Below are 15,687 nucleotides of genomic sequence, written 5' to 3'. Positions count from 1 at the left end.
TAAGGGTTAAATTATTCTATTAATTAAGGTCGTAATTTGAAGATCGACATAATTATTATTATTTTTTGAGTTATTAGAGAAATCATGCAATTTGATGCGGAGATTATTGTGGTTAAGGACTGTGCGGACTGACGGGCTAATTAAGAGTAAATAGACGTATTGACAGAGAATATCAATCTAGATTGTTCATACTTTAACCAATTCAAATCAAAGAAATTAGTAATACAATTGTTTCTGTCCATTTCAATTTAATTGAATTGGCTTCGTGACCTTTCTACCCCAACTTGTAATACAATTGTTTCTTTGTTTAGAAAGTACCCACCATTTGTACTTAGCTTCGTTCTCATTCGTTTAAACCGTCAATTTGTTACCTATAGATAAATACAAACGATAAATTTAATCGTTTTTTTTAGACAAATAAAAACAAATATTGATGAGAAAATTAAACTTTTTCGAAATGAATTGTAACATTGAAACCTGTGGCCCATCAACCCAAGCCACCGACGCAAGTGTTGAGAGTATGTATGTATCCACCACAAAACTACAACTTAATTAGCAACCCCACAATTGAAATCCAGCAACCATCTTCAATTCTCTCAACCTTAATCATCACATTAAAGTGGAGAAATACAATTTTAGTTGAGTTATACTATATGTACTCTCTAATCTTATTTTTTAAATTTTATCCTAAATGTGGCAAATTCTGATAAGTTATTTTTTTTTATGTGGGTCCCAATATAAGTATCTATATCAATGTTGTTGTGTGTGGGAATACAAGTTAGAAGTACAGAATGGAAGTACATGTAACATTTTCCATTTTAGTTATTCAATTCTTTGGGTCGTTTTAATTGTTAACGTACAATTGATAAAAAAAAAATTTGTTTATTTAAATGATTCAAGTACATGGTACGTTGAGAATCAGACACAATTAAAGTTCTAAGTTTTACTTCTTATGAAAATGTCTATTGACATTATTGATTTTGAGAACTTTTTGTAATTCTTTATTTGTTAAAGTAACAAAAGTAAACTTCACCTAGAACGTACATTCAGATAACGATTTTTTTTGTAAATCAAAGAACCTATCTTCCAACATTAATATAAAATCTTGCAAATAATGTACCATGTTTAATTTGTGAATAAGTCTCCTTCAAGCATCAATTAGAGTGACAACGAACCGTGAGATTAAAAGAACTTAACCACTCTAATTGCACCATTTTCATTGAACCATCTTTTTAATATACTGCACTAATATCTACATCTATCTTATCAAATAGACTAATTCAATAGAATCTGGATCAATCTAATGGCATTTAATAAATTTCAACTTTCAACGTCATGCCTGTACGAACAGTTCAGTTAATCACAAAGTAAAATGTAAAAATAATGACTCGGGATCGAATCTTATCAGCAATAATAACATACTCACAAACGCTGATCTGTCTGGCCGGGCGGGTCCCTTGGGGTTGGGATTCAACCTCATCCCTGCTATATAACTCTAGTCTAGTAAATAAGTGCGATTAATTTATTGATTATGGGTTAATGTTTTCGTAGGTTATGGAAGTAAAAACAATTTATTATTATTGCAGTATATTAATAGAGAAATGGAGGTTTAAAGTGTAAACGCAGAACATATATACATATAGAACCAGAGAGGTCCAGGAGGATGGAAAGCTACTAGCAGGGAAAGTGAAAGGGGAAGAAAGAACCATTTTGGATGAGAGAGAGCAGCGATTCATGGATGGGATTTACAGCAATAACAACGTCGGCAGTAGCAACACTAACAGAAGCGGCGACGACAACACTGGAGGAATGGGTTTCCTGTTCCTCTTTTTCCCCGAAAATGGAACCTCCGGCGCCGACGACATTCATGACAGAAAGAAAACCAGCCGCCCCATGGCGGCCATGAATCTTCTCTTCCCTTCTCCGCCTTCGTTCCGTTGCCTCCGCCGCTACTCCGTTTCCTCCGGCGGCTCTTCGCTCCTCTCCACCGTCAAATCCACCGTTTCCGTCTGCGCTCTCCTCATCTTCCTCACGCTCCTCCTCTTCACTCTCTGCTTCGACCCCGCCGTCGTCAACTCCCCCCGCCACCTCCCTCCCAGAAGACATCTCTCTTCTCCTCCCTCTCCGCCGCCCTCCTCCCACAATGCCGTTAACCTTTCCTTCCCCCATGCATTGCAAGGAATGGGCTCGCTTTACAGCAGAGGCACCAGAGCCATGAACGACCTCATTATCGCTCACGCCGTCGAGAATCTCACTCCGCTCGAGCTTAAGCTCTTTCTACGCCTCTTTTTCACCTCCGGGCTCTCGTCCAAATCGGATATTTTGCTCATTTTCCGATCAAAGTCGCCGGCTTTCGACCGGGTCGTCGCCGAGGAGAATGACTCGTTCTTGAAACTCATCCTCGGCCGGCGTGATCGGAGCTCCGAGGCTATTCTCGGCGTGGCCCAGTTCAAGATTTCCGAGAAGAAGAAGAAGGAAAGTGGGGAGCCAATCTGGGGACGCAAAATTAAGAGAAATAATAATAATAATATAATTGAAGGTAATTCGACTGAGTCGACTCGGATGAGTTACGGCTCGGTGGTGGGTTTCGACGCGGACGAGCTTGACCCGGAGGATTCATTGGCCGGGTTTCTAGATCACGTGCCGATGAGTTTGAGGAGATGGGCTTGTTACCCTATGCTACTCGGACGAGTCAGGAGGAATTTCAGGCACGTGACACTAGTGGACGTGAAGGAAATTCTCCTACTCGGAGACCCACTCGGGCGAGTCAAGAACCGGACCCCCGAGTCAGTGTACTTAACAACACATACTCAGTCAAAACACGTCAAGAACTCGGGCCAAAACTCAGTTCACCCGGGCATTGTCGCTGGCGGGACTCGAGGGGTCCGGAGATTATCAAACGCAATGCTGACGGAGATCGTCCAGGCAGCAATGCAACGGAAGAGGAAGAACCCGGTGACCGAGTCAGGAGTCATCAATCAACTCGTTAGAAGTGAGTTCGCATTGAGGAATGTGAATTTAATGGTGTCGAGCGAGTCAATACCACGGCTGAGTTCACTCACTGGGTTGAACTCGAAACCAGGTGCCACCTTCTTGCCCATAGTGTCAAAACTTGCACTTGCTAGGCCAGGGAATAGTAATGGGGATGGAAGTGTTGTGATTTTGAAACATTTGTGTTCATTATCTTTAGATTCCCAAGTTTACCCTGATTGTTAGAAGATTATTACACTAGTATAAAAGGGTAAAAATGTAGTTTAAACTAGTTTATTTTTTTATTTAAAAAAAAAAACCTTATATTGTAGATATATAGCATTTGTTATTTTGTTCTATGAAATTTTTATTGTATTTTATTATATGTTATGATAGAGTTATTACTTATTATTCATGTTTTATTAAGTCTAATCTAATACAAAGTAGTATGTTTTTGTGTATTGAGTCATTTCGGTCCAACCTAGTCAAATTATCACATTAATGCATAACTAAATATGGCATTGACTTATTAAAGGAATAATGATGTAATTTATTATAACTTTCAATCAAACTCTTAAACGTTTCAACTTAGTAAAGTTTCAGCTTAATCAAATCGTTAAAACTATTAAATTTACTGAAAATTATATCATTTACTAAACAAAATTATTTAAAACTTAAAGAAAAGTTTCATAGATATAACTAAGATACTTTCCCACTCATAAAAGTAACTTTACTAAGAGTTGACATTACAATTAGGATCAATGACTAAAATGTGTAGAATGGGGTGAAAAATTGCAAAAATGTGTGCTGACTTTTTTTTTGACAAAAAATGCAAAACTCTATTACCAGTTGCGTTTTTGAAGGTATTTAATTCGCATTTTTTTTTTCGTTAAATACTTAAAACGCAACTGGTAGTTGCGTTTTTCGTATTGTATACGAAAAACGGATCTCCCAGATGCGTTTTCATCTTACGTATTGAATACGTTAAAACGCAATTGGGAGATGCGTTTTACGTATTATACTTGAAAATACATAAAACGCAAGACCAAAATGCGTTGTGTTTATCGGCGTATTTCGCCGGAGAAATTTACAAAAACGCAAGACCGAATTGCGTTATTTGAATAAAACGTTAAAACGCTAAAATCACTTGCGTTTTATAGGCGGTTCCGGCACCGGTAGTTCGTTTTGTGTACTGTTCATCGGCTATTTAAGTATACTTAAAAAGACAAATATTAATAGAATGTGGTGTTGCACAGTTGGTTCAGCGTGGTGATTGCGAAAAAAGTCCTTGCACAATTAATGCGACTTGCGTTTTGTGGTTCTCGCCGTCCTTCAAATTCGCCGGAGACGGCCGGTACAAAAAAAAGTCAAAAACGCAACTTTTTTTTTTGAATGCGTCAAAAACGCAACTTAGTTTTGCGTTTTACGTATAATACGTAAAACGCAAAAGTAAGTAGCGTTTTGGGGGATACCGTATGCGTTGGAAAACACAAGAGCGTAATGCATTTTACGTATACGAATACGTAAACGCAACTACCTCTTGCGTTTTACAGAAATACACGAAAAAAAAAAATACACCAAAAACGCAACTCCCAAAGGAGTTTTACATATTGTTGTCAAAAAAAAAAAAAAAAATACGACACATATTGATAATTTGGACTTGTTGACCGCATATTCTAGTCATTGATCCTTACAATTAGGCAGGCTTCCTTGTAATGGGATAAATCTTCTATGTTTGCCAAATATTAGGCTTAGAATGCCCCCACTCTATTTGCGTATTGGATAAATTTTTAAAAAAACTTTCTATTATATAATCAAATTAAATGTATTTTCTGTGTTAGCAAAATGAATATTTTCTTTGGTTTGCAAACGCTGAAAAGTCTTTGGTTTCATTATTAAGAAAACAAACAGCAGTTAAGACAATTGCTTCGGCGAATAACAGACACGTCAAACATAAACAGAGAAACAAACGACAATCGTTAGATGATTGTTTAATAATATAATATAATTGCTAGGTTTCTGTGATCATTAGACAACCAAATTATTATGCTACAAATTATTTTGTACGGCCGAAGACAAAATTTGGACCACAAATAAATGCGTCACGTAATTGAAGTGGAAAAAAAAGGATTATATATTAAAGTCTGGCTTTTAATACGTACGAGAAGTTGGAGCCAATGAAGAGTTACAACATGCACGAGCAAGCCCCTACACAACTTTTTATTTTATTTTATATATTTTTAATAAGCGTGCACTTCAAACTCAATTCAATTGGCTTAAATTGAGTATGAATTTTATATATATATATATATATATATATATATATATATATATATATATATATATATATATGTTCATGGACAGTGTTTCTCGTGCCACCAGTAAAGATTCACTATCAAGTATGCATAAATGTATCACACAATACTACAAAAATGTGCCACCGGTAAAGATTCACTATCAGGTATGCACAATGTTAAAAAAATTGCTAGGCGGTCTCTAGGCTCCTGGGGACCGCCTAGGGCGCCTAGGAGACCGTCCGCCTAGCGCCTAGACGCGATTTTTGCAACACTGGGTATGCATAAATACACCACACAGTACTACAGAAATGTGCCACCGGTAAGAATTCACTATCAAATATGCATAAATGCACCACACAATATTACAGAAATGCACCACAAAATGTATCACACACCAATAGTACAAAGACAGTTGTAATATAGTTCAAACCTCAAACCACTATCTTCATAAAAATAGAATACTAATGTGGCTGCTTATCACCAAAACACCAATTTCTATATATTTCATGATACCAAGTGAAAGGAAAATACATATACACCCTTTTGATCAACAAATAATGATCTTTAAGAAAGAAAAAAAGAAAAAATAATCGACTTCGACCAATCACAGACAGACATGCTAAGCAAATCAAAGAATTATAACCAGGTTGTCCTCATAACTACAAGCTTCAGACTATGGCAAGCACAGCAGCAATAAAAAGAGCGATAAAAAATAAGTTCTCTTCAAGCAGACATCACAGGATCAAAATCCAAAACTACCAAGAGTTATGGTCATCCAAAAGCATATACCAATCGACCGAGTCCAGGCATTAAGTACCTATGCGAAAAGTAGGCTGCTCGGGCAAGAAACATTGTCAAAACCAAATGACGAGCTGCAAAGACACCATGAGAGACCACGTGGATTGGACTTTAGGTATTTAAAAGAGATCGACTTTCCTTTTGAGCATGTCTTGTTTCCATTTGGGCAACTTATAGAATGCCTCTTTTGTTGTCCCGAAAACAGTCGTGAATTCCTCATCTGAGAGGTAAGCCTGAAAAGTAATCGCGATAGTCAGAAATAAAGAAGACAGATAGCTGGGAAGAATATGGAAGCAATAACAATATTAAGCTGCAAATACAAACCTCTCTCCGCTTAAAATCAATCCCGGTGACAGGGTTGTCAGATTTAGCCTTTAGCCGTTCATAACTAAATATAGTCTGACTGCATTCACTGCTGTCATCCTGTTCTTGCTCTGGCTTTGGCTCCGATTCTGCCCAGTTGGTTTCTACTACAGATTCAGCTACCTCCGTTTCCTTGACTTCAGAAGATTCTTTGGAATTTTCAACTGCATCAGAAGCTTTCTCGTTCTCAATTGCAGCTGCAATCATCGCACAACCATGTCATACAGAGATAATGTAATGATTGAGCAACCATAAATCAAACGAGAGCATCAGAAAAATGGGAATGGTAAAAACTAAGGAGATTGATACCAGTGGGAGTTGCTTCTGGTGGTGGACTTTTAAATCGGGCCGGAGAGGTCTCAGTTGGCTGCTTCTTTTCAGCAGTAAGGACAGAGGATAAAGCAGCTACAGCAGCCGCTCTTTGAGACCCCTGACTTACCCCTACTGGCCTTGAAACTGAAGTAGCTTTTGTTGAAGAAGACGAACTAAATGCAGAATTCAAAGCAGCCAGGGCTGATGCTCTTTGAGTTCGCCCTCCCCCCTGATTTGTCCCATTCGATCTTGCCTGATTCTAAAAAAGAATACGGAGTTTCAAAGATGGAGCGGTGAAAGTTCTTTTGTCCCTTATAACATCTCTTATTCGATACTTAAAATGGTTATATTTACAAAGAATATAGAGTAAGCACATATCAAATATAGCAATTACCGCTGCAGCATGACCAGCACCGAAGAGTAGCATGACCTTCTTTTGGAATGAGTTTCCATGTGCCTGGTTACAATACATTGAGAATAAGTTACGGAACATTATTATTTAAGAAAACTGAATATGCCACCGTAAGTAAGATATTTGATAAGACTGGCACATAAATGTTTGGAAACACTAGCATACAATTCCTTCTGAATACGATAAAACTAAAAACTAAGAGAGTTTCGAACATACAGTAGCTTTTGCAGGGTCCCAAGAAAAGAATGTAGTGAAGAAGCAAGGCTCATTTCCTTCTGTGACTTTATACAGTGGAACATGAAGTGATAACCCTTCCAAAGATGCAGCCATCTCAGCGTATTTCTGCAATTATATCCATCATTTTTTAAAAACTCAAAACCAAATGAGCACTTAGCATAATATATGAATGCCGGCGAGGACTAGTCTAGTACCTGCCCAATTTCAAAAGCATTCTGTTTTTCATTTGCATCTGTTGACTGACCGACCCAAACAAACACTTCAGCATGAGTGTCGAGTATCAATACATCCTCTGTCAACAGATCATCTTGGGTGAAGTTGTACACTTCTTCAACCTAATTCAAGGAAGAAGGGGATCGTGTGTGTGAGAACTAGTGTAACAGAATTATTAATATACGAAAAGAATTCACAACGAGCGAAGTTCTAGAAAATACCTCAAGTTTTCCTGAGGATCCGCGTGGAAGCAAAACATGGGCTAAAAGTGTTAGACTGATGATGCATTTCTTGAGAAAACTAAAAGAATAAATAAATGGCAGGCATATTAAAGATTGCACCTTTATTGATAGAATATGTGAACAAGTGGGGATCACGGACGACTTCTGGAGGCATTTTCTTGTTGGTATAGCTTTGTTTACCACCAAGAGCAAACCAGAAAGCTGAGCTCTCGGTTCCTTCTTTAGTGTGCTTCAATGCAACTCCAGGCTGATATTATGATTTGAGCAAAACTCAACTTAATTAGTCGTATTGCAGTTGAAACACAGATAACTATGATCAGAAGTTGAAGAAATTGCCAATTGATATGTCAGTCAGACAGTATTACGGTAGCCAAAGCAATCCAGAATATCATATAAATGCACAACATGATGCAGATATACACATGTGATACAAAAAATTATTTGATGTACAGATGGAATATAAGTGCTAGACCCCAATGGCAAACCACAAACCACATATCATTAAAAAGAATGTTTAATGTTTAATATTGATTGAATCCTTTTTTGCAGATAGAAAAAATGCTTAAATTATTATAATTATATTATTTAATTAAAAAACACTCATTCATTCTAAAAAAGAGCATTAACCCTAACTTTACTCACATGACAAGGCAGAGAAATGACAGGAATACAATGAACAATACACTACTGTTAGAAGGTTGTTAGCAGATTACTCTCAGCTACTCATTTTGAAATTCAAATGAGTGGCTGAGTCCTACTATTAGTGTGTATATATAGGCTCCTATGTACAGCATATTAATTGATCAGTTTAGTAGTAAAACACTTCTGTTTACACAACCTACAACTACTAACCCTAATTATTAATATAATTATAATAATGTAAACACGGTTAATATTTATTAACAAAAAAAAGACAGTCAATATTGACTTTTATTTTTTATGACATGGAAGGATATGGTTCACCATTGGTATGTAGTAGCTATATGCTTATGGTGCATCAAATTTTTTTTCCCATATGATAATAACCTAAATTCGAAGACTCGAGCTGACTCATTATTCCATAGGTGGTTTTCTTTTCTTTTCCCTATGTTCTGAGAAGAAAACAAACAAAAGAATCAAAGAAGAAAGCACCTTTCAGTCTTTCACAGAACTCTTCTAGAGAAGCCTTACCTTCAAGAATTCAGCAATCTTTGCAGCTAACTGTTGCTGTTCATGTGTACTCTGGTTTCCGTGCCAAGTGAACATTGTAGAGCCGGATTGAGCAAGAAAACATTCATTAGAGTTCAATGAAGTTGCCACCTGACAAAAACAAAAAATTATTTCATGTCTGCAATGAAATTCATGGTGCCTATGTAAACAGATTGAGAAATTCGTTCTTGGCACTGAACATCATCATTCTTCAAAGATGACTAATTTCCAGACAAACATCAAACATCATTAAATAAAAGCTGGACCAATTTGTCTAAACCATAAAGAACTCTTCAAGTTAACAGACAACTTGCACTATAAACCTAATTTGTGGGGTGGGTGGGTGATATGTTAGGGAATCAAGAATACATGACTGCCTGGAGAATATCTTGAAACACGGTCACAATTTAGAGCAGCTCATATGGAAAATAAAATTATCATAAGAGCATACCGCATCGACTTGAACTGCTTTATTATTATGAACAGAAGTTCCAGATATTTGGATAAGAGCAACTGAATCGGCAGTGTAAGTTTCATCATTTAGACCTTTGTCTGCAATATAGTTCTTGTATCCAGAGCTTAGTCCACCCTGGTAAAAGTGTAGTTCTGGTTTAATTAATGCATTCTAGATTCCAGGTTTAGCAGTAAACAAGATGAGGTAACGAGGTACCTTGAGGATCACCAGTGGCTGGAAGATGGCAACAAATTGGGGTGGCTCTTTCCCTTGAAATATACGACCCTACATGAAATTTAAGGTTATTCAATCTAAAAATACCAGATTTCTCAAGGGCCAAAACAAAAATAAAAATAAAAATACTTGTACCAGAACAGGTCTCCCTTTCAGTGAATTGCACATTGAGGTAGCCAACTTAGCTGCCGTCTTTTGATCCTCCTGGATTTATTAAAACAGAACTTTAAGAACTATAAACATTTCAAACACGTCATCGTAGACTAAGAAAACCAAAGAAACAGCATTCTAATAATACATATAGTTGAAAAAACAAATTAAAATTACAAAAATTTCTTTTATATTAAGCAATTACTAGCTCTATTCTGGTTTAGCTGTCATGTTTACTATTTGAAGGTCAAACTAACTCTTCTTTTGCTCTTTTAATTTCTTTAACATTTTCCTATAATGTTTTAAATTTGGTCTTTCGTATTAAATGTACTGTCTAAATATATAAATGCTATTCACTAATATGAATATATACTCTTCCTCACTATTAGCTTGGGCTTAAGTTGGATTAAAGCACATAATTTAACAAAATGGAAGAAAAACATTCAAATCAAATTCTCTTATTCAACCGACAATAGTTTACCTCAACACTATCCTTTCCAATCCACCAGCCCAGGTAATAATCTTCTTTCTTATCATGAGAGTGATAGGTGTATAGAACTACATAGCAATCTCCGCTGTAGAATTTGCCAACATCATCTTTGGGAACTGGAGTTTTCGCACTGCCATTGATGCACCAAACCTGATATAAAGGCAGCATTTAGTATTACATAATATAGATGACAGCTGTCACCGATATGAAATTTAAAAGATAACACCACCTCTATTTTCCCCCCTCCTTCAAGCAAGGGGGGGGCTTCCTCATTTACAGGGGCACTTTTGCTTGCCCCTTTGATGCCCACACCTTGTTGTTTGAGTAAAGCTACAAGAATGAAGAGAGGATTAACTCACACTTACACATGTAAAAAGAAAAAAAGAGTAATAAAAAAGTCAGTATTCTACGTCAAAATTAACCGTACCTGCAACTTTTCCTCTTCCCTCCTCAGGAGCAGGTGCTGACCCAGATGGCCAAGAATCAAACTTGGATTTGAATGAATGTGTTTCATAACCTTGAATAAGCCGAGTAATACGCGTTGATTTGGGTCTATTTTGAGAGGCTATGAACTCCTGAAGATATCATTTAGTATAAAGGTATGAGAATCTCTATCACATTAAATAACACACATAAAATTAACTAAGAAGGGCATAAAACAGACTTTCTACCTCTGCAGCTTGAATAGCAGATTTCCTCTCATTCACTTGTGTTACACGGCCAACCCAAACAAATACCTCATCACCACAATCTAATAAATAGCATCTGTTGTTTTCCAAACAAGATTTTGAAAGTTCACCCTCCACTAGATTGGCTTGACCATCACTTATGCTGCAAAAGAAGGGGGCATTAGCACCTTATTGGCAAGTGAATACAGCGCCAAACATTAGTATATCCTAAAAAGAACTCTTAACATAAAAAATCAGCAAGAAGAAAGCAAGAACAAATATTAAAGATTTAATGTTATGACTGTCATCAACAAAATTGTGCAAAGGGAATAAAATATGCTAGTAAGACTTCGAGAAAGAGTGTCAGGGCCACAACTACTATCAAAGAAAGCCAAATTGCTGATGCACAAGACTTCTACACATTATTGGTGCAGAAAAGTGGTGCCGATAGACTAAAGCCCTTCATAACAATGACCCATTTAATTTATTGGAAGGTTCAGAAAAATATAAAAATAAGAGAGAGAGAGAGCTATAAACTGGATTAGCTAGTTTAAATAGAAAGTCTTGGCTTATGATCATATATTCACTAAACAATTTGCACTCATATGCACATATGAGTGATTACAACGATAATTTTGGATACCAGTTGTAGCTTAAGAAATTCAAATTGATCTCAAGCCATATTTGAAGCTTCACCCATTTCAAGCTCAAAAGCATGCCATCTCACAGATGCTACAGAACTAATTTAAAGACACTAATTTAACTATCTTGCAATGATCAATCAGAGAGAATTCCGAATAAAGCGACTAAGAAGATATTAAAATAGAAGGAACTTTGTTCCATTCTTCCTGATATTTAGCTCATGAAATAATAAATTTATATGAAACAACTGATTTTTTTTCCAATTTTTGCCAGAATAAAAACAAGAATTCCAACAAGTTAATTTTGAAAAACCACATTACATAGGCTGACTTTATGTTAGAACTCAGCAATCACTATTTTTAACCTTTAAAAGGGCTAACCATTGAATAGAGATGGCTAATGTGATTGAAATGTAAAATCATTTTAATATTAAAAAAAAATTCAAAGATTTCCAATTTTATAGTGAAATATTTGGATTTGTGTTTAAGGCTTAAACCAACTTAGTTTACTATTAAAGTTCCTTCATTTTAGAACTCCTAGCATTCATTTGAAGGAATAATGATGACCAAAATCATTAAAAAAATATATATCTCTCTCTTAGGCAGAGCACTGAAAATTTCTCAATTTCAGCAAATCACTAAAAGGAGTGATATGATAACATAATTTATGTAAATCAAGTTTCAAAGTGGCAAAAACAATGAAATTCAGAAGTACCTAAAAAGTTTGGGGGGAGTCTTCTCAGGAATAATATCATCTTCACTTGCAACTTTCTTGCTAATTGGAGCAAACCCTCCAAAAAGCACCCAAAATTCACCAGAATTTGTTTCAGCTTGTAGATTTCCATCATCTGGTGAACACAATTACAGACATAGTTATCAAGGCGGACTTTCTAGGCGAGATGCCACCAACTGCCTAGTCCACTAGAAAGTAGCGGGTACATCTATAGTTTCTGAGGAATACAAAAGTTCAAGAAATATTATTAATATAAAAGCTTACCGACAATAGCAACATCACACTTTCCCTCATGATACTTGTCTTTCAAAAACTGAATCACTTCTAATGCTTTAGCCCTCTCCTGAATATTAGAGTTCGCACCATTGAACTGATATATCTTATCTTTAGTATCCAGAATAAACACATCGTCATGGTTTAGCGATGATCGAGAAAATGGGACCTGGTGATAAATTGAGTGAGATTACATACTCTTGTATCACAGCAGAAATAGACACATCAGTGAGACCTTAAGTCCCTCAATATGCATTAATACCTGCTTCAACCTGACAACCCTTTTTCCTTTACAAACATACAACCGTGTTTCAAACTCTTCTTCCTCCACCTCCTTAAATCCAGATGCAACACCGCCTTCCAATGGTATAATGCAGGGCTTGAAGTAGGATAAGAATTTATCAGTTTCATGACCTTGGACTTCTCTATACTGTACCGCTCGCCCTCCAAGAATCGCATCGAGTTCTACAGTTTTAATTGCAGCTGTTCCAGCTTCATCCTAATGTATAGTCATATATTAAGAATGGAAAAACATAATACTGATGGACTGTTGCTAAGAATGAAGAAAGATAAGGCTATACCTGACTAGTATCCTTCCCAAGCCAGAAATGTATATCATACAAATAAGCACCACCCTTACCAGAAGTTGTCTGTAAATAAAATGGCAACCACAAGGAGTATATTATAACCACAATCACTTATATTAACCAGACTAAAACCTAGACTTCGGCAGCACATAATTATGAAACCAGCATGCACCTGCAAGATGATGTAAGAGTCCCCCGAGTAGAATTTACCATAATCAGATTTGGGTAATGGAACTGGTTGGAAATTTTCAATTCTCCAAATCTCAGTCCCACTAGATAGAGTTAAGGATAACTTCAGTGTGAAATAGTATAATACACTTCATCCACATTATTTTTATATATATATAAAATAAAATTAAAAAAAAAAAAAAAGAAAAAAAAAAGAGAGTAAATAATATACATAAATATAAACAGACGAACAATACATGATGAATTGATGATCTATATGCATTCACCACTTTCCCATATCGAATCATGTTTGCAAAAAAAAATCAATTTACTTGTCAAGTTACTATTGCAGAAAGGATACACTCTTTGCCCTGCTCCCTGAAATGCAGGTTCCAACTCTTTCACAGAGCTAGACATTGTATAAACTCCTTGAATTCCTCGTACACTTCAAAAGAGAAAGAACACTATACCTTGTGAACTATTCCACAAAAACTAACTGCAAAGGAAATGATGGAGCATGAAAGCAGTTAGGAAAACTTGGGAAACAAAATTGATTGTAATTGCAAAAAATTAGGAACTCTTTTGAACTTATTAGTGTAGTGAGAAAAGTACAATTGAACAATTGCTAAAGGAAAAGAAACTAACATGGATCAAAACATTTAGAACATCCAATACAAGAATTCAATCTCTTTTTAAAAATACTCTATTAGTAAGAAGACATTATTCACAAGCAAAGCAAACATGTGATATTTAAGGCAATGAGCAGGCCTCTTCTAAATTCTAATTACATTCATACAGTCTATGATAGCAGTAGTTTACAAATACTATCCAAGGTATTTTTTGAAAGTCATAAATACCTATGACACACTACTAAATTCATTCTTTTGTTTAAAGTGATAACATTAATTTACTTCTCCCTACAACAAGCAAGCCTTTTCTTAAACAATGCTTTGAGTAATGATGTAAGATTGGCAAAGAAGGGAAAAAAGTAGGATGCCACATAAACTCAAACATATGTTTGCCATAGATACTCATGAATGCCATGGCTAGCAAATGCTTGAAACCCCACCCCCCCATCGACCAATGGTTGCAACTCTTTCAACAAGAAACATTTTTTCCCCAAGGCAGTCATCCAAAATCAGAAAAAGAGCCTCAACCAATCTGAAACTTGAAATCAAAGGGCTCTTTCAACCTCTCCTATTACACACTCCATTCTTAGGGGCCAAGTGAGGCTGACCTCTGATAAAGTCCAGCCATTCAAATGCAGATATTACACGGGAGTACAAGATAAACAAATTGCAAGTGGAAATCCAGAAGATCATGATCTTACAAGCTTTGCAAGATTAGCTAATTTTGTGCAAAATCTCTTCTTTCAGCAATCATATCCAATATCTAACAACCTAAAAGATGCCCCTTAAAATCTATGGCCGATCTAATACATTAATATGCTTAGCTAATTGCATAATTTTACAGAAAATGCAAACTTTTATCCAAATTAACTTTGGCTAGCTATAAGGACTTCAGTTAATTCACTGATTAGCAGATCAAAGAGACTTCTGATCTTAATCTAGTACCAGAACTGCTTAACAAAGTAGCCTTTAAAATAAACAAATCAAAAACAATCAACTCAAAAGAGATCATGCCACAAGTTAGATTAAACCAGAAACGAGAGCAAAGCTAAACACATTCAACTGGAACGCAAGTAGTCAAACACGAAGTCAAAACAACAGAATTCCAAATACAAACCAACAAAGACAACAATCCCGATCAACTCCAAAGAGATCGATAGAATTCTGACAATACCTCAAAAGATCTCCCTTTCTCTCTCACTCTCTCTGCACCTGTGGAAGATAAACTGGCGATGGTGATCAGAATTATGGGTGTAGAGAGAGAGAAGAAAAGAGTATAGAGAAAGAGAGAGGGAAGGGTATAGCAGAGCTGGCAAATAAAAGAGAGAGAGAGTGTATGTGGGGAAAAGGAGTGAATAATTGAAAAACTTCTGCCTCTTTCTCTCTCTCTCTCTCTCTCCTCCTAGCTTTTTGAGACTTTTGAGATTTGAGTGCAGAAATTTTGGTATTTCTTTTGCAGACAGACAGTATGTGCGAATTTTAGAGAGATAATGGATAGCATACACTGGTAAGTATATACTTGTAGAGTTGTAGAGAGAGAAACAGCACAAACAGTGACGAATGATGATGAAGATGGCGAGACAGATAGAGAAGAAAAAGCTTTAAGGCACCGGCCATGTTGGCTTTTC

At 36.2% G+C, this 15,687-nt stretch overlaps 2 protein-coding genes across 2 annotated transcripts; one reads left to right on the top strand and one right to left on the bottom strand.

Moving 5' to 3' along the window:
• Nucleotides 1-1,734: 1,734 nt before the first annotated feature.
• On the top strand, nt 1,735-3,216 carry LOC109181128. The gene has a single exon (XM_019330883.1). The coding sequence runs from the start codon at nt 1,735-1,737 to the stop codon at nt 3,214-3,216; it is 1,482 nt and encodes a 493-aa protein (XP_019186428.1).
• A 2,471-nt stretch (nt 3,217-5,687) lies between these two features.
• LOC109181422 (villin-3-like) lies at nt 5,688-15,646 on the bottom strand. Its single transcript, XM_019331182.1, has 23 exons — nt 15,234-15,646; nt 13,792-13,926; nt 13,435-13,534; nt 13,257-13,325; nt 12,938-13,174; nt 12,667-12,844; nt 12,385-12,517; nt 11,032-11,191; nt 10,788-10,935; nt 10,590-10,690; nt 10,352-10,510; nt 9,856-9,924; nt 9,703-9,771; nt 9,484-9,621; nt 9,015-9,143; nt 7,944-8,091; nt 7,824-7,834; nt 7,584-7,724; nt 7,369-7,494; nt 7,135-7,197; nt 6,738-6,999; nt 6,390-6,625; nt 5,688-6,298 (listed from the first exon to the last, which is right to left on the bottom strand). The coding sequence occupies exons 2-23, from the start codon at nt 13,845-13,847 to the stop codon at nt 6,185-6,187; spliced, it is 2,847 nt and encodes a 948-aa protein (XP_019186727.1). The 5' UTR covers nt 13,848-13,926; nt 15,234-15,646; the 3' UTR covers nt 5,688-6,184.
• Nucleotides 15,647-15,687: the final 41 nt, after the last annotated feature.

The sequence above is a fragment of the Ipomoea nil genome, unplaced genomic scaffold, assembly GCF_001879475.1.
Source record: "Ipomoea nil cultivar Tokyo-kokei standard unplaced genomic scaffold, Asagao_1.1 scaffold1043, whole genome shotgun sequence".
NCBI classification, from domain to species: domain Eukaryota; kingdom Viridiplantae; phylum Streptophyta; class Magnoliopsida; order Solanales; family Convolvulaceae; genus Ipomoea; species Ipomoea nil.
The sequence above is the reverse complement of the archived record's forward strand: the minus strand, read 5'-3'. Positions and strand labels throughout refer to the sequence as shown.